General features: G+C 36.4%; 1 protein-coding gene across 1 annotated transcript in view; it reads left to right on the top strand.

The window, feature by feature from the left end:
* Window positions 1-24,481, top strand: part of LOC150075128 (uncharacterized) — a 56,566-nt gene that overhangs the window by 11,915 nt on the left and 20,170 nt on the right. Inside the window, exons 2-3 of the mRNA XM_090389188.1 lie at window positions 1,518-1,679; window positions 17,605-17,698. Coding sequence (XP_090245314.1) covers window positions 1,518-1,679; window positions 17,605-17,698 — 256 coding nt within the window. The remainder of the gene's footprint in view (window positions 1-1,517; window positions 1,680-17,604; window positions 17,699-24,481) is intronic.

Below are 24,481 nucleotides of genomic sequence, written 5' to 3'. Positions count from 1 at the left end.
ATACTAATCTCCCAAGTTGAAACAGTAAACTTTCCAGCATGTGAGTGTGATATAAACTTAAGTGATACTGTTAAGGACAGTTTTATCTTCAAAATATCATCCTTCACTTCATGTCTTGCAGTGTTCTATTCACTTCTCAGGAGATTAGGCACCTCAGAGGTGATCTGATTGAGGAGAGTATAAGGCCTTAAATGGTTTGAGCAAGCTCAATGCTGATGGGATTCTTCCTCTTGCTCAGATTATGCACTTGAGGGGCCATAAATTCAAATTGAGGAAACATGGTTTTAGAATAGATGTGTGGAAATTTGCCTTTAGCCAGCAGGTGGTTGATTGCTGGAACAAACTTCCATCTGTTGTTGTGGAAGTTGAAGGCGTAAATAAATTCAAGGAAGAACTGGACAAACTTTTGGAGTGAATGGATGGGTGAAATGGGAAGTTTTTTTTTTTTTTGGCTGATGCAGTATAAGCTTTCTTTCTTGCATCATATGCCTCTACTAATGCTAATATGCAACGGGCTGATTTTCAACATGCTCTTTAGTAATTTATTAAGTATGGTTCTTTTACTTCTAGTTGCTGCCAAATTTGGGTCCCCTCAGCTTAGGGTCCACTCTGACAATAGGGTAGATGTTCTAGTGATGTATTTCTGATGGCTGTAAATGGCTCTCAGACCACATATGCAACTTATTATTATTTGCAGGACAAGCCACTGTTTATTGAACATGCCTTTTTTTAAAATTCTATCACTTGAGTGATCCTGTAGTGCCTGTTAATAATAATGATTAATCTGAGTTTAATTATGGTATGCCTGCTGTTTTCAGAACAATGCCTTGAACATATAAAAAGAGTATCACCAGTCATTCCTTTGGAAGGGGCAGCCCTTGACTTTCATCCTCTGTCTCCACCACTCGAATACCTATGAGCTACTTAATGCATCCAGCCCATAATCTAGTTAGTTAAGTACTAGCATCTCTTGGCCACTTTTTCCTAGCTGCACTCAAAATTTGATCACACAACTTTGCCTTAAAGCATATGTTTGTACTCACCATAGTGAAATGTAATTTGTCCTTTATGTAGTTACAAACATAAATAAATAGGTTTAATGGAGACCTCCATGTTACTAACTCCTTACTCCTGTACCACTGCCACATGACATACTTTCCATCCCACTGCAACTATTTTCCATGTTGAAGTGTGGCCATTTGCAAAGGGGTGTTTGAAAAGTTCTTGCAGAACTATTCGACCACTCCTCCTATATCCTATATATTACTCAAAGAAATAGAATTTATTCATTAGGTTATTTGTCAGTTGAATAAATAATTGCTGTGCAGAATGCTTATGATGTCCTCTGGAAGTTGTGATGTATTAAAACATTTTGTCATTTTTAAAAATTTTTAAGACAATGATATTTAAGATATTTTTTATTTTCATTAATTATTTTGCAAATGCAGTTGTAGTTTTAAGTTAGAATTAAATAATGATTAATTTCTTCTCATGGTCACCCTTTTTAAATCCTCTAGGGACTTTTTTGGAAAGTTGTAGTTATATTAGTTGCCCTTGTAGCAGTCTTGTATCAGCTAGAAGTTCCAAAGAACAAGTGGGTTTCTTCGAAATCTATCACTTTAAAGGCAAAGCTAGATGATGCATTCAATTTTGTTACAGCAACTGATTATATAGACAAGGTAATTTAATGAAAAATGTTCAAGATTATCATTAAGTTGGTTGTATAGTGTGTGTGTGTGTGTGTGTGTGTGTGTGTGTGTGTGTGTGTGTGTGTGTGTGTGTGAATGGTGCATTCAATATAGTGCACCTTATAGTATTTGTAAAGGAAAATTTTTTTTTTTTCTGTGCAGACATAAATACAGCTATGAATTAAGTAAATGTATGATAATTAATATACAGGGATGACTGTATATTAGTTTACTGAGAAATAAATTATCAAACAACAACTTGAACAGTTTATTTAAATATCATTAACACATCTATAAATGTAATATTAGTGTTAATGAAGTAATATGGGCATGAAATTGACTTAAATATTTAAATTGTACAAATTATTATTTCCAGATAAATTGACATATGGCTTTACATAGAGCACTACTAGCAAATTTAGAGCAAGAAAATAACTGTGAGATCTAGGTGTGTTACTAAATAGTTATACTGTTTGGAAAGTTCATTTTTATATTAATATCCTCTTAGTTGAAGAAAATAGCATGGCCACCCACACACACACACACACGAGTGTGCACAGAAGGTTGAAAAGTTTCTAGCTTTTCATAGAAGGAATGCTGGAAAGTTGTGAAAACTCATATTTTTCAACATAGTCCTGTTAAGTCAACACACTTTCTGGTATAATCCACTAGCTTTTGTGTAATCCACTCAAATAAAATTCAGAAGATTTTTACTCAAACCAATTGTTGACTGCATCCATCACAGCATGTCACTGTCAAATTTCTTTTCTTTCGAGTCCTTTTTTTTGAGATTTGGAAATGGAAAATAATCTGATAGAGCCAAATCTGGTGCAATAATAGCTCACATCCACAGTCATACAGTGTTGCTCGAGTTACAAATGCTGTGTACACTGGTACATTGTCTTAATACAAAATGACTCCTTTGGCCAATTTTTCGTGCCTCATGAGCTTCAATTCTTCTCGGAAATGTCTCTGTTGGTTAGAATAATACTCGGTGTTGATAGTGGCATCTCGTTCCAGGAGATCAACCATGATCACTCCTGCATTCCAGAAGATGGACGCCATGACTTTCCCAGCTGACTTCTGCACTTGAAACTTTTTAGGAGGGGATGAAGTGGGATGCTTTCAATGTTTCGATTGTTCCTTTATTTCAGGATTCAAGTGGCCCATATTTCATCCATAGTGATTTACTGCCCCCAAAACTGAGTCTTGTTAGCTTCAAAATGCTGCAAAATCTCATGACAACACCTCACTCTTTCCCACTCCCGATTCGCATTCAGTGCTTTAGGGAACCACCTTAAAGAAAAACCTTCTTCATTCCTAAAACATTCATCACAACATCACGAGTTTGCTCATGGGAGATGTTGAATGTTCTTCAGTGTTATTCTGTGGTCTTGCATGATCAGGTCATGATTGGCATCCACATTTGCAGCTGTCAACATGGTAAAGCTCATCCACTGCAGGGTGCATCTTCACACTGTCTCGTCCACGTTTAAATTCTGCAACCCAGTTTTTGACCATGGCTTATGAAGGACGATTCCCTTATGTTTGCTGCCTGTCTTCACAAATTTCTTTTGGTGACATTTTCTTTATATGAAGTTACTCAATGACTGTATTGTACTTGATTCTCTCAACATTCACCCTCTTTACCTTCCACACCTCAATGCCCTCTGTAAAGAAGAATATAGTTGTAAACCTAAAATCTTCTGTGAACACAAGAAGAGTCACAGCAGATTGGCAGTGTTGTCTTCCAAGAAAACCTTTGTGATCTGTATTGGACTAAAGACTTTTCAACCTTTTCTGTATGTGTGTGCGTGCGCTTTGGTGCATTTGTCATATCTAATTTATTTTATTTTTATCTTTCCACCACTACTACAGGTGTAGTAGTGGTGGAACCCATTATATCTTTTATTTTACACACACACACACACACACACACACACACACACACACACACACACACACACACACACACACTGTATTTGTTTTGTAGTGGGATAGAGTTCAAAGTTGACCATGAAAGTTTTATTTATTAATTCTTTTTCGATAAAAAAAAAAAAGTTAAGTTAAAATCAATTATGAATGTTACAATTAAGTCTCTTTATGTACAGAGTGTTCATAAAGTAACTTAATTAAAAGTATGTAAATGTTTTGATTTAAATATATTAGTCAACATACAAGAAAATGTAATAACTGTATTTTGTTATAGGAAAAAGGAATATATGTTATAAGGAATACTTCAAGGTAAATATCATATGCTATGATTCATAGGTATGTAATGGGAAATAAAGCAGTGGAATTCGTAGTAAAGTGATGCCTTCTTTGAAACAGAAGAGTTCATTTTTCTTGTCATCTGTTATTAAAATTCTGGCTTTCCTCAAAATGTATAAAAAAAGCAAAGGACGAATTAAAGAAAAATTCCTTACTCAGTTCAATCTTTGAAAGCATTTATGAGAGAGTATTATTATTATTAGCCATATGGTGCAAGGAAGCCTGAGGCGTACGCTGCATCAGCCAAAAAAAATTTCTGAGTTACCCTGAGAGAGAGAGAGAGAGAGAGAGAGAAGTAGAAGGGAATCTCCAAGAAAGAGAAGAATGATGATATCCAGCTCAGGCCCTGGGTGTGCCAAGCCCAAACTCACCAGATGTGAGCCCCTGAGGGTTATGGCCCTGCAAGGAAGAACTTATTAGTATGCAGTTGAGTGCAGCAACCTCAGAATTACTCATTGGGCTTTTGAAACATCTCTGCCTCAAAAATCAATTTGTGTGCCAGTGAACTTTTGCTTCATCTTAGGAGGAAGATACTGCTTCTCAGTGGAGTCAAAATGCAGAGTTTTTCGTCTTATCCTATCTGAACATGCTGTCTGCTGATCCTCAATGGACAAATTTCTCTTGAAACAAATCCACAGAAACCAAACCCACAGGAATATCTTGATATTCCTTTGGGTTTATTATCTTGATAACATCTATATGTATATAGATGTTATATCTACATCTATATCTTGACAATATCTACTGATTTTAGAACCAATATAGCCTACATGGGCAGAGTGTACATTCCCTTGCAATAACTGTTTTCCTCAGTGGGGAAAATAGTGGCGAGCCAAAATATTAGGCAATTACATGCAGCCCATTCTTCACCCATGTATAAGCTCTTTGGATATGTACTGATGTGGTTAAAAAACAAACTGTCACAGCTATAGTAGTGCTTCTCACCAAATGAAAATAAATAGTCTGTTAAATTTTGTTAGATTCCTGTGCATGTTGTAATATTGATCCTATTCTAATTCCCATCATTGATTATAAACTAGTCACATGTGTTATAAATAGTGGATACAAATGTGACATGCCCAAATGCATAACAAGCTACTACAAATAAAACAGCAGCCACCTGTGGAGATCTACCTTCTGACTAAACAAATATAAACAAGTTGTACTACACTGCTGAACAAAATTAATAGAACATGTAGAAAACGTGGCATAACTTGTGCAGCATGCAATGAAGCGGGACAAAATTTGGTATGGTGGTGTACCACAGAATAATGATGAAATGAAGGGAGAACGAGAAACTTCAGACAGATATAAAAGACATTTATAGTGGCTGTATAAGAATTACCAAAAAGGTCACATTATAGAGGTCAATACAAGATGCTTGAAAATATGGTCATTATGGTGTATGAACTCCAGTGGCTAAACAGGCTTGACAGCGGTGAACCATGCTTGATATAAGGGTGGCAACAAATCCCATTCTTTTCTAGCAAAGACCTTAGCTCACCAAGTGACCAAGGTGTTGGGTGTTGGCGTGCAATGCCATGACCAAGGGCATCTGACACATGTTCGATCAGCTTTGTCTTGTGATTGTGCTGGCCACAGAAGTCGCCAGATATCTTCAGTTTCAAAATATTCTCCATGACTTGAGCTCTGTTTGTGGTGGCGTTGTCGTGCATGAAAAGAAAATCTGGTCCAACTACACCCCTAATAAGTCTCACATAGGGTTTGAGGATCTGTTTTCGGTACCTCGGCACAGTTACGGTACCCTCTATCAAAAATATGAGGAGGAGCGTGGCTGTTGATCATTATTCTACCCCATATGAGAATACCACTTTCACCGTAAGTGTCCATTTCTCTGATGTTGGAGGGATGGTACCACATTCCTTGTTGTCTCAAGATGAAATAATGTCTACAATCTGTTTGTAGGCTAAAACAGGACTCATCAGAGAACAGAACTGTACTCCATTAATCAGGGCTCCAAGTCACATGTTCATAGCACCAGTTTTGATGAGTTCTGCGATATTTTGGGATTAATGGAATTTAAGTTATTTGCATTTGTATTGCGGTCTCTGGGGTTTCTCCTATATGCCGCAGATGCAACTGAGAAGGCATAGTGCCAAGGCCGGCAAGTGTGTATATGTGCAGGTGTGTTCAGCGTATGTATAGGGTTCTGTTGAGTATCCCAATTTCATTATGCCACTACCTGACATTAGCATTTTTAGCATTAGCATTAGTAGAGGCATTTGATGCAAGAAAGCAAGCTTATGCAGCATCAGCCAAAAAAATTAAAGTAAAATAAATAAATAAAAAATAACCACTTCCACTTCACCCCTCTGTTCGTTCAAAATACTTGTGCAGCTGAGCCTTAAACTTATTTAGGCTATCAACTTCCACGACAAGGGATGGTAGTCTGTTCCACCTACAAACCACCCGCTGGCTAAAGGCAAATTTCCGCACATCTATCCTACATCTGTCTTTCCTCAATTTGAATTTATGCCCTCTCTGGTGATTATTCTGAGCAAGAGGAAGAATCCCATCAGCATTGAGCATGCTCAAACCGTTCAAGGCTTTGTACACCTCTATCAGATCACCTCGCTGCTGCCTAGTCTCCAGACACTGTAATTCGCAAAACTTAAGCCTTTCTTTGTAAGAGCACCCCTTTGTTCCATTCACTAATCTTGTTGCCCTTCTCTGCTCGTTCCAGCAGCTCTACATCCTTCTTGAAATGAGGTCTCCAGGCCTGTATACAGTACTCTAGGTGTGGCCTGACCATTGCCTTATACAAGGGAATAATCACCTCCTTATCCCTGCTAGAAAAATTCCTATATATCATTGACAATACACCATGAGCTACTCTTGCAGCCCGTCTGCACTGCTCAGAGAACTTCATATCTGCCTGCACAATCACCCCCAGGTTCCTTTCATTCTCTACCACTGTCAGTGTAGTATCACAGAGTTGATACGTTGCTCTGGGGTTGCTGTTTCCCATATGTAGTACTTTACATTTGTCAATGTTAAACTTCATTTGCCACCTCTCAGCCCATCTGCTGAACCTTTCCAGATCTTGTTGCAGCAGCATAATGTCAGTAGCGTCCTTGACAACCCTGCCAACCTTCGTATCGTCTGCAGACTTGGACATTAAGCTTGATATACCATCATCAATATCATTTATAAATACAGAAAACAATAATGGACCCAATACTGAACCCTGAGGGCCTCCACTAATAACATTAGTCCACGATGAGCAGTGTCCATTGATTACCACTCTCTGTCTTCTCCCCCTCAACCACTCCTTTATCCATAACAGCAATTTGCCTCCAATGCCACACTGCTCCAATTTGTGCAGCAGTCTTCCATGCGCAACAGTATCAAAAGCCTTTCTAAGATCCAAGTATATAATATCAAAGTTATTCCCTGCATCCAGTTCTTTTGTGACTGCATCATAGTATCCAATCAAATTGGTCAGGCAAGACTTCCACTTAACAAAACCATGCTGTGTCTGAGCTATAACTGAAGTCTTGTCTAGATGATCCTGCAGTGCTTCTTTAACCAGTGCCTCCATTAATTTTCTGGGAACAGAAGTTAAACTCACATTTCACAGCCAGGGGGCAGGGTACACCTGATTCCCTGACTCCTATCCCAAGCCACATGCTTCCACCAGGAAAAGACTTTTACTAGGCCATCAGGCAAGCCTGGGAGCTCCAAGGATATTTAAGGAAAGGAAGTGGGATATACAGAAGGAATAGTGAGGGAAATGGATGGGAAGGAAAGTTGATAGAAGCAAGGGGATGAAAGTAGAACACATTTCCTGAAAATGAAGAGTCAAAAATAATAGGTTATAGAATTTAGATCATCAGTGGAATCTGTCACTGCCCATCAAAACAAACATAAAAAAATACAGCTAATCAAATACAGCTAAAAAATCTAATCAAAATGTAGCTCGATCAATTAATAAGTTAACTCCATAACTTAATTAGAATTTAGATGTAATCAAGCTCTGAACTATAGATGAATGAGTTACTACCTAGTAACTAATTTAACACAAGTTACTTATCATTATACGAAATACAATTGTCAACCCAATGTTCACAAAACCTGGATGAATTATTACCTTAAACTTATTTAAAACAATTTGTGGTTATACAAATGTACAACTCCATGCCTCCGTAGCCAGGAGCAGCCGTGGATAGCACACACTTCCTGATTAGACCGGGGTTCAAGCCCATGACCACCAAATATGGGGGATGCAGGAGGTCAGGGAATGATCACCACATATCCCCAGCCCAGATAAAGGGTGAGTGTTGACGTCAGGAAGGGCATCCGGCCATAAAAATTTCATGCCAAAACAGTAAAAAAAGTGCTGACCTCATATTTATAATGGGAAAAAGGCGAGGACTAAAAATAAATGCACAACTCTCAACCAGACAGTTTTAACAAAGTTTAAACTAAAACTTCAAGAACAGTTACTCAAGCCGACAATTTGTTGGCAGAAGATTAAGTATTTTATATTTTTTATATATTTTTTTCATTCTAAATATAACCTTTATGATTAACAAGTGCAACCAATATCTTTAAAATCAACAATATAATCAAACTAATTTAACTCAGCCAACAACCTGCCAGCAACAACCTCAGTCAATCACTGAGGAGAAACTGTAATAACATATTTACAATTCCATAGTACAATCAGGTGTGAACCATGCACTAGAGTACAATATAATCAAGTATTAATCAGTTTATATTTACAAGACAATAGCAAGGTTCTCAAACCATAAGCAGTCTTCAATTTGTACAATCTCAATGATTACAATAAGCCTGCACCACAATCCTGATGTTAATGTCAAATTAATATGTATATGGAAGATAGACAAACAGCACACACCACTCAACGTCAACTAGGAGACCCAACTCACACAGACAGCAGGAACAAATACAGAAAGATGGAAGAAAAGGCACTCCATTTTAGACACCACAATGACCTCTGTCAAGACTACATAGGAAAGATGGCTTCCAATGCATGGCTCATGAGTGGGAGGTTCTTCCCCAAGATCAAAGGATTCATGTTTGCCATCTAAGACCAGGTAATCAACTCCAGGAACTACATCACCAAGGAATCCAGAGTGACACATGACGACAGTGCCACCTGACCCCAGAAACAAACTAGCATATCACTGCAGGGTGATTACCTAGACAAGACAGAGTACACTCACAGACACAACCAGGGCACTTTGATAGCACATGCTGACCGGGCTAGCCGGGCGGGTAAAGTACCTGCCCGGCAACCCTAAGGCCGTGGGTTCGAATCCCGCCTCGGGCTTGGATCAAAGTACTGCAAAAACCTTGGGAGGTGCATTATGGCCACAAATGCCGATGCACCAACAACTACCAAAAAAAAAATAAATAAATAAATAAATAACACATCAGAAGTTAGTGCAAAAATACTAGTCAATTAAAGAAAGTGTACTGTATTATAAGCATTAATCCCAGGTCATATTAGAAACCCCTGCTCACAAACTATACTAGGACCATGCCATGATAATGGACAATACAATTCCGCACAACAGACCAGACATAACCCTCAGAGAAAAAGAAAATGGATATCGACATAGTGGTGCCTAACTCTAGCAACTTCCAGAAAACCTACAAGGGAAAGATCAGGAACTAAACAGACCTAAGATAGGTCTGTTTAGTTCCTGATCTTTCAATTGTAGGTTTTCTTGTTTGCCATCTAAGACCAGGTAATCAACTCCAGGAATTACAGGAACTACATCACCTAGGACCCCAGAGTGACAGATGACACATTACGACAGTGCCACCTGTTCCCAGAAACAAACTAGCATATCACTGCAGGGTGATTACCGAGACAAGACAGAGTACACTCACAGACACAACCAGGGCAGTTCAGGAGGGCACCAAAAAAAATTTGACATATACAAGTTGAACCTCTGTTTAACAAACTTCTTTATAGAGAAATTTTCTATTTAGTGGCTTTTTTAAAAATTCCACTGGTAATTACATTTATAATAGTTTCAGTAGAACAAAGAAAATTTCCATATAACAAACGGATTACGAGAGATTACTGGGAATGCATTGTTCGCACCTCTGGCCTTCAGGCAATTGAGTCAATTAGTGCTGCTGCTAAGCACAAATAAAGAGCCAAAGAGATTACCATTCTGCAACTTAGTTTTCTTGTTTGCCATCTAAGACCAGGTAATCAACTCCAGGAATTACAGGAACTACATCACCAAGGACCCCAGAGTGACAGATGACACATTACGACAGTGCCACCTGACCCCAGAAACAAACTAGCATATCACTGCAGGGTTGATTACCTAGACTTGTCTAGGTAATTCTTACTCTTAAAACCTAACCAAATGCCTGTCCCACATGCCTAGAAATTGAGCTAGTCTGGCTGGTCATCTGATTGGTTTTATACAATCAGAATGGTATTAAGGGTAAGTTGCTACAATGGATAAAAGGATGGTTAAGTGGGAGAAGACAGAGGGTGGTAATCAATGGGTGCTGCTCTTCGTGGACTAATGTTATTAGTGGAGTCCCCCAGGGTTCGGTGTTAGGTCCTCTGTTGTTTTGTATATTTATCAATGATATTGATGAAGGTATATCAGGCTTAATGTCGAAGTTTGCAGATGATACAAAGGTTGGCAGGGTTGTTAATGACAGTAATGGCAGTGTGCTACTGCAACAGGATCTAGATCATTTGGGCAGATGGGCTAAGAAGTGGCAACTGAAGTTTAACCTTGACAAATGCAAAGTACTGCATATGGGTAGAAGTAACCCCAGAGAAACATACCAACTGTGTGGTACTACACTTAAGATTGGTATAAAATGAAAAAGACCTGGGAGTAATTGTGCAGTCAGATATGAAGTTTTCTGAGCAATGCTGCTAGGGCAGGTCATGGAGTTTTGTCAATGATATATAGGAATTTTGCTAACAGGGAGAAGGAGGTGATTGTCCCTCTGTATAAGGCAATGGTCAGGCCACGCCTTAAGTACTGTGTACAGGTCTGGAGGCCTCATTTTAGGAAGAATGTAGATTTACTTGAGCATGTACAGAGAAGGGCAACAAGATTGGTGAGGGGGAATGAAGGGATCCTCTTACCAAGAGAGTCTTAAGTTCTGCAAATTGCAGTGGCTGGAAACTAGGCACCTACGTGGTGATCTGATTGAGGTGTATAAGGCCTTGAATGGATTGAGAATGCTGAATTCTGATGGGATCCTTCCACTTGTTCAGATTACGAACCTAAGGGGGCATAAATTCAAATTAAGAAAAGACAGATGTAGAATAGATGTGCGGAAACTTGCCTTTAGCCAGCGGGTGGTTAATTGCTGGAACAAACTTTCATCTGTCGTTGTGGAAGTTGATAGGTTGAATAAATTTAAGGAGGAACTGTACAGGCATTTGGAGGGAATGGTGTGTTTTTTTTTTTTTTTTGGCTGATGCTGCATAAGCTCATACACTTGCTTTCTTGCATTACATGCTGCTACTACTACTACAATCAGATGCTCAATGCGACTTCCAACATTCAACATGGCAGGCAAATAATTTATTTGAAATAAATACAGTACATGAAATTGCAGACACGTTAAGTTGCTTATCTAGATTTATATTTATTTTTTCTATTATAAAATCTTCTTTTTCTTCAAGTTTTCTGCCCCCAGGCAGGTTCAGGGCTCCATTGGTGCCATGTTTCTCTATCTTGTGCTATACTTTTAATGCCTGCATAATTTCCTCTTATTATACAAATCATCATTCCAATTCTCCTTCTCCCAATAGTTCTCTTTCCACACATCTACCCCTCAATCCCTTTCCTGTACATGCTTTCTCTTTTCAATACATGTCCTATAAAGCTATTTTCTCTCTTCCTTAATTCTTTACTAATGTTCTCTCATCTACTTTCCTCACAATCTCATTACTCACTCTATCCACCCATTTCACCCTTTCCATTCTCCTCCACACCCACATCTCAAAAGCTTCTAGGCATCTAATCTCCTCTTTCCCAGTGTCCATGTTTCGGAGCCATATAGCACAATAGTCCATATTAATGTTTTCACCATTTGCATTCTTAATTCCTTCTTGAAATTTCTTCTCAATAGTTCTTTTCTATTACTAAATGCCTCTTTGCCCATTGCAGTTCTTGTTTTTATTTCTTTCAGGCTTTTTCCATTTTCTGTCATTATGCTTCCCAAGTACCTATATCTGTCGACCTGTTCCAATATTATTCCATCTAATGTTACATTGATTCTTCTTCATGGCCTCTTTGAAATTAACATTACCTTGGTTTTATTGCTGTTAATCTTGATAATTTACTCCTTTATTGTGCTGTTCAAGGTGTCCAAGGAGATCTGTAATTCTTCATTATTAGCAATCAATATCTAGTTATCTGCAAATCTTATTGTCTTTATCTTCTCCCCTCCTACTTTTACACATCCTTCCAGCTCTTCTTTGAATTCTTTCATTAGTGTTTCTGCAAATGAATCAAATAGTATGGAGGACAAAGAACATCCTTGCCTTACATGCCTATCAATGGGAAATCACGGAATATTTTCAAGAAAACAGAACAGAGGAAGCATTCCAAAAAATTTGATTCATCTGATAATATGGCTACCATCATTGACATTACTGCTTAGTTTCCAGAAGTAAGCATTGCATGGAAAAGATTGAAAAGCCGTCATTTTAATTATGAAAGTAGAGAGGAAGCTATTCGGGATCCGCAACAAAATTTCAAATTATGGACACAAAAATTTTCTCGTTAACTGAAAGGTTTAGAAATCTGAAAGAACATGTAGAAATATATAAAATATTTCATAATATTTCTGAATTAAAAGAAATGGTCATATAACGATTTCTTAAATATTTGCAAAGATTTACATATTAAATTAAGTGACATTAATCGTAATGAGTCTGATATTGATGGTTTAGCAGTACTGAAGAACTTAAGAGTACTTCAAATTTATATTAAAGACAATATTACTCCATCTGAAGTGTTACAATTTATTTTTAAAAACAATTTTAAAGATACTTTTCCAAATGTAGCAGGTGCATTAAGAATTTATGCAAATGAGGGGAACAAAGAGGTGCTCTTACCAAGAAAGTCTTAAGTTCTGCAAATTGTGGCATCTGGAGACTAGATGCCTGTGAGGTGATCTGGATGAGGTGTATAAGGCATTGAATGGGTTGAGCAGGCTCAATGCTGATGAGATTCTTCCTCTTGCTCAGATTATGAACCTGAGGATGCATAGATTCAAATTGAGGAAAGACAGATGTAGAATAGATGTTTGGAAATTTGCATTTAGCCTGTGGGTAGTTGATTGCTGGAACAAACTTCCATCTGTCATTGTGGAAGTTGATAGCTTAAATAAATTCAAGGAAGAACTGGACAAACTTTTGGAGTAGATGGAGAGATGAATGGGAAATGGGTTTTTCCTTTTTTTTGGGTTGATGCTGTATAAGCTTTCTTTCTTGCCTCATATGCCACTACTAATGCCTTTTCTGACTTTACCAGTTTCAGTTGCCTCAGGTGAACGAAGTTTTTCAAAATTATAATTAATCAAAAATTATTTACGAGCGACAGTGTCTCAACAATAACTCTCTAATTTGGCAATATTTTCAATAGAAAATGATCTTTTGGAACAAATAAACATAAATGAAATAATTAATAAATTCGCATCTCTTAAAGCAAGGAAACATAAATTTGTATTATTAATTAACATTATAATTTTCCTTATTTTATTATTGCAATAGAGTAAGATTACTGTGATTTAGAAGTTAGTTTATTTCCTGAATTTCAGAATGATTTTGTTATTTTTGTTTGTTGTTTCATTATATTATATATGCGAGATTTGTTATAATTCTTTTCTTTTTCAATAAATTAATAATAATTATTTACGCCTTATTTTATTTTTTAATTGAAATATTTTGGGGCGGCAAATTTGATTTCGCTTACTGGCAGCACATAGGGTCACAGCGCCCCTGATCCCAATCACCATATCAACCACTGGTATGGTGCCAAAGAGCTTCCTTAAGAACAAGCAGCAATAGGCCTTCCACAAACCACTTATATGGAACTCCAGAAAGTTGCAATCCTTGAACACATTTAGGATAGCTAGAGTTCCTCAGCCAACAATAATAAAAATGGTACCTGCACACAACCAACCATCCTGTGCACTTGTACCCGTACCTGTCACAGGGCAAAAAAATCTCATAATGAGAAAAAGTCATAATATTAATAATAATGACTATCCTGATCACTGTGTCAACCACCAGCATTGTGCCAAAGTGCCTTCAAAAGAACCTAGTAGCAATAGGCCTCCCAGAGAACACTTACATGGAACTCCAGAAAGCTGCAATTCTGAATATCTGTAGGAGAGTAAGAGTTCCTCAACTAATAGAAATAAATAATAATAGTAATCAGACACAATTAACCACTCCATGCACTTGGTACCAGTACTCGTCACGGAGTGGAAAAAATCCTATGAAGGAGAGAAAAATTTTTATAATAATTCCTAATTTAATTGCAAAGTCATCAGCATATAAATTAAAAACTGCTATATAGGGACTGGGGCAAATAGTTCATTCTGTATTCTCTCCCTACAACTTAAAATGTATTTCATTTATTTTGTGTACCTATAACAGAAATATGCCTAGAGCAGTTTCCCCATTCATCCTTTGGCATGGCCTTGCTACCAGTTATACTACTTGGTTCGTGTACATACTTTTTACTGGATCATCCCATTACAAAATTGTTATAAAAACAATTTCTGATCTATGTTCGAAATTTCCGTTATGTTACTTTAATAATCTTTAAAATTTCTTTTGTCTGTAAATATTTACCACTAAATCTCAGTACCTGTTGTAAAGGGAAATAGGAAATTCTTCTCTATGTAATTATGATGATAAGGTTTGGTTAGGCTAAGTTAACCCTATAGTAGGCATGCTGGATGATCCTATATAACAAAAAAAAAAAAAAAGGAAAGAAAAAAAAAATTTTAGATTAAAATATTTGTTGGAATTGCATCACTGTGAATTTTAATATTTCTGCAGCATGGTGTTTGATTTTGATCTTCATCATTGGTTTTTTTTAATTAAAAAGGGTAGCATAAAAAAATCAGATTCTTCAGCATATGAATTTCAGTGTACATTTGCTTGTAGAATTGCTTTTTGGAGTGCCATCTTCTAGCATGCACTTAGAAATCTGGTTTCAACTACAATTTCTATAGGGTGCCTCAGTAGCCAGGTGGGAAGGAGCAGTAGTGCGTATCACATGCTTCTTGATTAGACCGAGGTTCGAGCCCGTCACCACCAAATACGGAAGATGCGGAAAGGTCAGGGAATGACCACCGCATATCACGGAGCAATAGGGCCTTAGTTGCTAATGCTCCTAAAAACCAAAACAACAACAATTTCTGTACTATGTTGGAAGTAAGATAATAAAGAAATAACCATTTTTGGTAAGAGATCTGCTGTTAGTAAAGATATTGTTCATTCTTATTATCAAATATAGTGTCAGAATAAAGAATAGAATTATAAAGTACATCATATTTTCAACTATTTTTTGCCATTCCCCCCCATCCTCATTACACTCATTACATTCAGTATAGTGAGTATTGAGTGTAATGCTATGACATGCCTATTTGTGTGACTTTTTTTTTGTTTGGTACTTTTATGCCTGCTAAAGGATTAAGATCGTTAGCAGAAATAATAAAAGTGAATTAATTAATGTTTCTAATGAATATTATTTAATAGCTGAAAGTAGGATGTAGTTCTAAAATGTACTATATGTGTATACATGTATTTTTATTTTGTTTGGTATCATTTTAATGTGTGGTTAAGGTATTAAATAATGTCTGTTCAGTATTATTTTAATACTCATTATAAAGCAGAACATGTATTTGTGTGTTTGGATAATAGTGGTTACAATGTTATTTTACCTCGGGATCATTCCTATCAAATATTTACTTCTATACTTTCTTAAATAAAGTAAAATTGTAACTTCAAATTCCTGATGCGAATGTAAGATTAAAGATGCATGGTTTCCCCATTTTATTAATTAAGCAATCCTGGATTAACCAGCTGTGCTGTGAGGTGGAATCATTTGATTTTATCTCCATATGTATGATTCTTACTTCACTTTACACGTCTCTCAAATCAGGACACCTCAGGTTGGATCCTTGCTGGATCTTGGAATTTTATAAATTTCTAGTAGTCATAAAAAAAAAAAAAAAAAAATACTGTATTTCTCTACTGGCAAGTCATCATATATAATACTGCGCAATGTAACCTTTTTTCAAGAGAAAAATATTGTATAGTGCACGGAAAAGCACAATAAATATTGCATAACACAGTAAAAATAAAATTATCTCCCTTTCCAAAATATACTATACTGTGTATGGCATATTTTGGAAATGGAAAAGCAAACAATTTCATATGATTGCTTCACCAGAGTCTCTTTGAAAAAATTTCACATGATTGCTTCACCAGAGTCTCTTTGAAAAAAATTCACATGATTGCTTCACCAAAGCATCTTTGACAATATTGCTTTTCACAATAATGATCTGTGCATATATTCTGAATGGTCACAGTTCTCTGGGCCACTTTCTTTTCTTTTATGTTGTGTACAAAACTTGCTATGTTCATAGAGTTTATAAAAGACAATCTAAAAGTTCTAAAAACATTCACTAAACAGTAAACATGTTTATAACTTGTTACTCCAGTCTAATGCTTTATGTGCAACTTGTAAAATTCAGAAATCTGAATAATCTATCATTTATTATCATCATCTGAGTCACTAATCTTGTTTATCAATCACATTTGGGCAATTGTCAGTGTTGGAACATGGTAAAATCTTTTATGGCTCTGAGGTGAAATCTTCACTCTGTACAGTCAGTTATAATGTAGGCTCTATTTTGTCACATTTGCTCAAGAATGTATGGCCCACTTAATGAACTGCTTTAGCAAATGGCTACTCCAAGAACTAAGTCTTTCTTGGATGGTGTAGTGATTTTGACATGTCACCCTTTTGAAGAAGACTGGATTCAAATTCCATGAGAGACTGAAGAATTCTTAAAGCAGTCTTCATTTGGGATTGTAGATTGCTGATCTTAAGTAGGAGTAGGGTTTTCTCAGTGAGTTATTCCAGGTTTTCTAGCCCACATAATTTGAAAATTGGCCTGTGAACACACACACACACACACACACACACACACACACACACACACACACACACACACACACACACACACACAAAACTAACAACAGAAACAGGACTAAGTTTGTTGATTCTCAGGTGGTTTGCCGTTTTTGCTCATTTTCCTGAACATAGGGGTGCCTGATAATGGATTGCCCTTGAGTTGGGAGATTTGACTGTGCGGTAGATATAACTTATAAGGCAATAATACCAATCGAAAAGTCAAAAGTGATACCATACAAAAAGTTTAATTTTTAAGATATATATTGATTGCCCAAGGCCTTGCTGTGACAGGATATAGCTATCATGTAAAATAGTACAAGAGCCATCTGTATATGGAACATTTAAACTATATTATTCAAGAAATAATAAAAATAAATATTCAAAGTTACTTCAGAGAATAAATAGTTATATTTTAGCTAGAATTTTACTATATTTAGTGGTTTCCCTTTGTATCGCACGTGCGAGAAGCTGACGGACGTCCTCTTGGTGTAGGCAAGAAATTCTATGCTGTGTATGATATTCCACTGTGGGGTAAGTATTTTTTGCTATTCATTGTTATTGCAATGTTAGTTAACTTTAAAGGACAAGTTTTTATTTCTTCCATTGAGAAGGCTTTTAGTGCCTATATCTGAAATATAAGCACTCAGATATTTGCATGTCATCTGCAAAGTCTGTCATATTTGGTTTAGGAAATGTAACTAGCAAATTTAAAGATACTGAACTGCTGTTTACAATAAAAAGGTGAACTAAATATGCATAACGAAATATAAGCAGTGAAGGAATTTAAAATTTTTAAACTAAAAATTAAAAGCTTTCAGCAGGTTAACCCTGTGTTTGAAGCTGTACGATATTGTACAGCAACTTCATTTAGATTGTAGAGTGGGTCAGGCGATTGACTATTAGATGCAAAGTTATTGTGTAACAGCCACTAAATCTCCCTGTCTTCCTACCTAATATGCCACACAGTGTAGCACAAAACAAGGATGCATAAAGGTTACCTGTCTATTTATTCTGACAAACAGGAGCACTTCACTGTTAATACCTCATAAACTTGACCCAACTTTGGAAAGGAAGGGGGAAGGTCGTTCATATTCTTCCACAGTAGTAATAATTTAAAAGTGGAGCAAATTAGAACACCTCCCATATTTTCCTGAATAGAATACATTTATCAATCCAAAACATGATCTCTGACCACAAGCTATAAGATACCTTCTTACTCTGGCTATTTAATGTTGCCTATTGGTCACATTATTGCAATGAGGCTAAATGTCCTCTGACACTAGTGGTAGTCTGGGTTCAAATTTCATCACAGACTGGAAGAATTTCTAAAGGCTTGTAGTTAGTCATTCTCAAGCAGGGTCAAGTAGAGTTTCCCTCATAAGTTATTCTGAGTTTTTCAGCCCACATAGCATGCAAATTAGTCAGTGAATGCACAATCTGTACATGTATTATATCACACCTGTGTTTTGGAGGGGACTTGATTAGGAGGCCAAATATGGCTTCATATTCTTGTAAATTAGTTTATTTTCAATACATAAAACAAGACCTGGCTCTATGTGCATGCCTGAGAACAGAGCTATCCCTGTGTTTTAAAATTCATAAAGGTATTAAAGTTCACAAATTTTCCAGCATGCGCTAGTTTACAAAAACCTGTTGTAGTTAGATGTGCACTGCTCCACTGCACAAACTTATTCAGGAATGAGAGAATTTAGTCCTTGCTTTCATCTGGTATTGCAGCCAGGTATCCATGGAAACTTGAAAATAGGAAATGGCAGTGAATAGGGAATTATAAATAAATAATATTTATTAATTATTTTTATTTTTATTATTTATTAAATTTATTATTTTGTTAATACATTTTATAAATAATAAAATAATTAAAATAAAATTAAATGGGATGAAATTTGGATGTAAAAATAAAATACACTGACAACTGTAAAGTTTAAAAGTGCTAAAAATATAGCTAGAAAATAGATAAAGTTAAAATATACATGAAATATTAGAAATTGAAAGAGATAAAAGTGATATAACAATGCCGTAGCTATCAATGGCAACCACTTACTTTATCAACAGTATAAATTTATTGTCATGGCACATCCTTAAATAATATCAACAGGATCATGGCTCGTGGCATGCGTTACTGTAGGAGCATCGGAATTAACCTCCACACATGCATGGAGACAGGAAATGGCTCAGGGAATGCCAGATGGAACCATTCATCCCACCTAAGAATTATGGTTTCGAAGAGATGGTGAATACAGACTTCTTATCTCTCTTGATGGTATTATGTTCTGAAGAACAAATCCACTAGCTTTCGAGCCATTTCTGGTTCCAATAATGAAGTATGTGAACAATAAATGATGACATCGCCTGGAAAAATTTGGTGGTTCTCGCCTCACAGTCTTGTGTGCAGCCCCTGTAATATTCTAGAGATCTGCTCTTATAAGCCCAGATAGTGTAGAATGTATACAGTAGCAACAGGTGAGAATACTTCTCTTTGCCAGTGTTCAACTTCTCGAATATGTTTGTCCAAGATCTTCTGGCGGTAGCCACGTTTTTGAAGATCTGCTGTGATATGTTTAAACTCCTCCAATCTATCCTCAAAGGTGCTGCAGTTGGAACTAGCATTATACAATAGGGACCTATTACACTATTTTTATGATTGTTGGCTTGTGCCATGCTATAATGCATATAATATATGCATTATTATATGCACATAGGTTTCCTATGCAATCTCGTTTTTACTCTGGGTCCATACCTACAAACCAACACATCAAGGAAAGGGAGGGTATCATCGATTTCAGCTTCTGATTTAAATTGAATGAAAAGGGAGAAACTACTGAGGAAGTTGGAGAATATAGTCTTCTCCTCCCCACCATATAATGGTGAATGTATCGACATAGCATTTGCATGCAAGCATAGGGGGAGGCAGAGCAAACCCATTAAAACTTCTGGACACCAGCTCTTCTATGGATAAGTTTGCAACAACAGTGCTAATTGGATAGCCGATAGCCATGCCATGAACCTGCTTATAAGGTATTGCCGTGACAGTAAAATTCCACTGTTGATAAAGGAGGCAGTCGCCTTTGAAAGCTATGATGTCGTTTTATTGGTTTTAAATATAAGCAGGTTCATGGCATGGACTCTCCAATTAGCACTGTTGTTAGGTAGCAGAATCCACTTCCTTCGTTATCCAGAGCCTTAACAAAATTCTTCATTAATCCAAGTTTATATGCAAATGTGGAAGAAGAACCTTTTTTGGTTCAACCAGGAACATATTTTGCATTACTTCTCCCTGGTAAAAATTCCTCCCCCATTTTTACTGTTGTACAATATAATTTTTCTGTTGCATGACTGTCCTACACACCTAGAAAAGAACGCCATTTTGTAAATCCTCCCTGTAGACCAGTGAATAATTCGTTTAACTAAAGATCACCACAGACAAACAAAGTCATGGTATTTTATTGTACTCAGGATCGTGGACACACTTTCATATGTTTCTTTAAAGCCAACAGCATGAAGTAGAGAAACCGATGTGAATGCATTTCCATTTTACAGCAAAACTGCCTTTAAACTTAATATGAGGCATCATTAAATATATGCCAGGATTGTGTTCAGTGCTCAGTTCTTTCAGAAGACCATTAATATCTTTTACAGAAACTTATACCTTCTTCAATAATGAAATATTCTGAAAACACTTTGATGTTTTTGATCTATTGTAATTTTAATTTCTGCTTCAAATAACTTCCACTGTTGTAACTAAGAACCAAGGAGTTCTGTTTGCTTTTTAGATAAGTTTAAATCATGAACTAAGTCAGTCCACTCTTCTTGCTTAATTAAATGTGAGGTATTATAATCTTCTGTTGGTGGTCCAAATGTGTTGAAGTGGATAGTCCATCAAAGTCTGCAACACAAGAATCCTTGCTACATTCATCACTGCTTCCTCTATCCTATGATGTTTTTTGTGGGATTTGGTATCAGCAGATCTTTGTTATGTGGAAGAGGCCTTATTGCAGATATGTTAAGATATTTGATGCTGTGTTTGATTTTTCTGGACATTCCTGGTGTTTTTGCCATGTAGAAATAGTCATTATCAATGTGGTTGTGCAGTTCTCACCACACTATAGGAACAGCAGAAAGCATACTTTAAATTTTCCTAGTTAGCCACACGGGTACTGATAATACAGCACGCATATATAGGATTGTCCCGATAGCCAGTTTTGCAGCAAAAGTTAAAAAAGAATATACACATTTAGTAATATGGTATTCTTCCTCTGAGGTTTTTATTATAAACCTGTTACACCTATCAAAAATTGACAGGGTGATTCTGACACTTTCTTTGCTTCTGTTTAAACATTTTAACAATGTAATGCTAAGGAAAATGACTGTCTTTCTGTTACTGAAATATAGAGGTGGAAGGCAGACAGACAGACAAGGTTGAACATCAGACTCCACCCAATATTATTGCCATGTATGAGCACATGTAAACATTATTATTTGCAGGTAATGCAAAGATCAGTACCATAACTACTTTCACAACTATATATGCATTATGTGTAAACAAAAACCTCTATGTGTGGAAATTGTGATGTGAAATTTTAATAATTATCTTCAAAATCTATGCATAAAAATTGACTGTAAACAGCTGATGTATTAGTGGAGGTAAAAAATCATGTTGGCCAGTGCATACTTGTTTAGATCAAGAAGGTTGCTTTATTACGTTGTATCTCTAACATGTTGGTATAGAAAGCTATCATATAAAAATTCAGAAACGTTCTGCTACTGATTGAAGTGCCAGTCCACAAGTTATAATCAGTATCTGGAAAGTTAAAATTCCCATGATAAGACCTGATTTTCTGCAGCACTTTATTTAGTCTGTACAGTTGTTCATTATGCTCATTGCAGTTGTTTGGCTTGTAGCCTATACTACTTTTATTTTTGTTTTCTCAGTGTAGGATTAAACCAGGCAGCTACAGAAACTTCAGCTATCTGGGCTAAAATGCCAGCCATCCAATGCAAACAACACTACACACAAACACCGCTATATTAATTGGTGCTAAATATATCTTCATATAATAAATATGGGTTTACTGGATCCAGTTGCAACTCTTTCTTCATAGAATAGTTTAAAAAAATGTGTTATATTGCCCAGGCTTCTTTGAAGTCTCTCCTACCATGTAATTGAATAACGATCTGGAGTTGTTTCAGATTGAATGTGTGCCCTTTATTTATACTGTGGAAAGCAATGTCACTTCTCCTCTGTTTCCTAGGATATCACTTTTGTGGCTCCTCATTTGGCATCTTCAGTATACTACCACTCTCCTGTGTAATGCTTATCCTGCCACTTGGTAACCAGAATCCTGGATACTGGATCATCTCACTAGTCCTACATATTATCAACAAGTGCAATAAAAACAATTCAGCATAGAAGGACTTCCTAAAGCAGAGAAGGAAGCTCTTTCAAAGCTTGAAGAACAACAGCTCCATCCATATGGTGGTGGTGGCGATCATTATTCTTGACAATAAGACCTACCTTTAGAAGGTGGCAAGTATACTACAAGACAGCGTCACTACCAAAAACTAGATTCAGACTCCATTAAGCCCTTGAAACACTGGGTAAAAAAGATTTAACACTTTTACAAGGCTGAGTGGACGATCAGAAAATATTGAGATAAACTAAACTAAAAGTGTAAAACATCTTTTAGATATAACCCTATTTACTCCAGTACACACATCCCATCTCTTGAACCATTTTCTAAATATTTCAGATAAGCCATTTTTGAGTGATGATTTCAGATACTTGCATGATGTTTACTACCTCAATATCCAGTGAAAAAGTCAAGCTAATAGAGAGGATGAGGTATAGTTGTGATGCTTAACTCATGTACGTTTGCCTCATTTGAGGTTGTGTGCACTCTAGAATCTTGTATTGTCATAATGCAGGTTTAGTCTTTTTAGAGCTTCACTGTAATATTATCCAGACAATATATACTCCCATAGCATGATGCTTTTTATATCAAAAAAGGTAATCATATACTTACCAGCAGACTTCATGGAGCTTGCTATCTTTGGAGGTGGAGATGACTTTTGCTTTCGCTGTGAATTTTGTTTCGGTCAAGGATTGTAGTGGTGGATCGAAGACTAATAATTATTCCATTTTTCTAACCTTGGTATTTGAACACAACTCTAAGAGCTAGCTGTCTTTGTTCAGCTGCAAGGAGTTGATGAATCCAATGTGAATAAACACGTCATTCCTAAACGATCTTTTAAAGTGCTTATTGTCCCTCATAACTAATACCAAAGGCCTATTCTAATTTTCTGATTGCGGTTTGTTTGTGTTTAAGGACAATAGATGTATTAATAGTAATATCAATTATTGATATTAATGGACGTCCATCAGTATCAATTATTCTGTATTACTTTCTTCATTTTGAAATTAATATAGAAGATATTTTAATTTTTACTATATATATATATATATATATATATATATATATATATATAATAACTATAAGTAAATAAATAAGAAATGGAAAATGATTGGAGTGAAAAAGAAAAAGAAATATATTTGGTATTATGGACCAAGGACACTGCTTAGGCAATGTAACCCTACGACCATAATGTATAAATAGATATATTGAAAGTGTATAGAAGAAGGTTGTTAATTTTGAACCTACGGTATACACGAGAAGTTAATAAGATAGAAATCAAGAATTAAAAGAAATGAGGTAACAAAACAAATATAAAGAAATGAATAAGAAATGAGATAAAATAATATAAAATGAAATAAAATAGAATAAAGTGAAAGCAACTAAAAAAAAATAAGATATCATATTGCTGTATAACTCATAATTTCACAAGTAATATATACTGAGTGGACAGAAATCATGGGATACCTATCTAGTAATGGGTAGGCCCACCTTTTGCTTGGATAAGGGCAGTCACATGGCAAGGCATTGAGTCCATTAGTTCACGAAAGCGTTCCACAGGTATTTCCATCCATCCATTCTTGCTGCACTGCTGTCCTTAATTCCATTGCATTCCTGGGTGAAGGATCCAAAGCTTGAACAGACTTTTTCACAGCATCCCAAAGATGCTCCACAGAGTTCTTGTCTGGTGAACAGGGAAGCCATTCCACTATCGTAAAATCTGCAGAATGCTCTTTGAACCATGTTCTATTCACCATGGTTCTGTGGGGAGATGATTCTCCTGCTGGAAGGGTCCATTGCCCTGTGGGGAGATGCATTGTCCTGCTGGAAGGGTCCATTGCCCTGTGGGTGCATGATGACCATGAAGGGATGCAGATGGTCTGAA

The sequence above is a fragment of the Mastigoproctus giganteus genome, chromosome 14 (assembly GCF_048544385.1).
Source record: "Mastigoproctus giganteus isolate SK-2022 chromosome 14, ASM4854438v1, whole genome shotgun sequence".
Classification (NCBI taxonomy): Eukaryota; Metazoa; Arthropoda; class Arachnida; order Uropygi; family Thelyphonidae; genus Mastigoproctus; species Mastigoproctus giganteus.
Note: the sequence above shows the minus strand (reverse complement) of the source record. Positions and strands in the feature narration are given on the sequence as shown.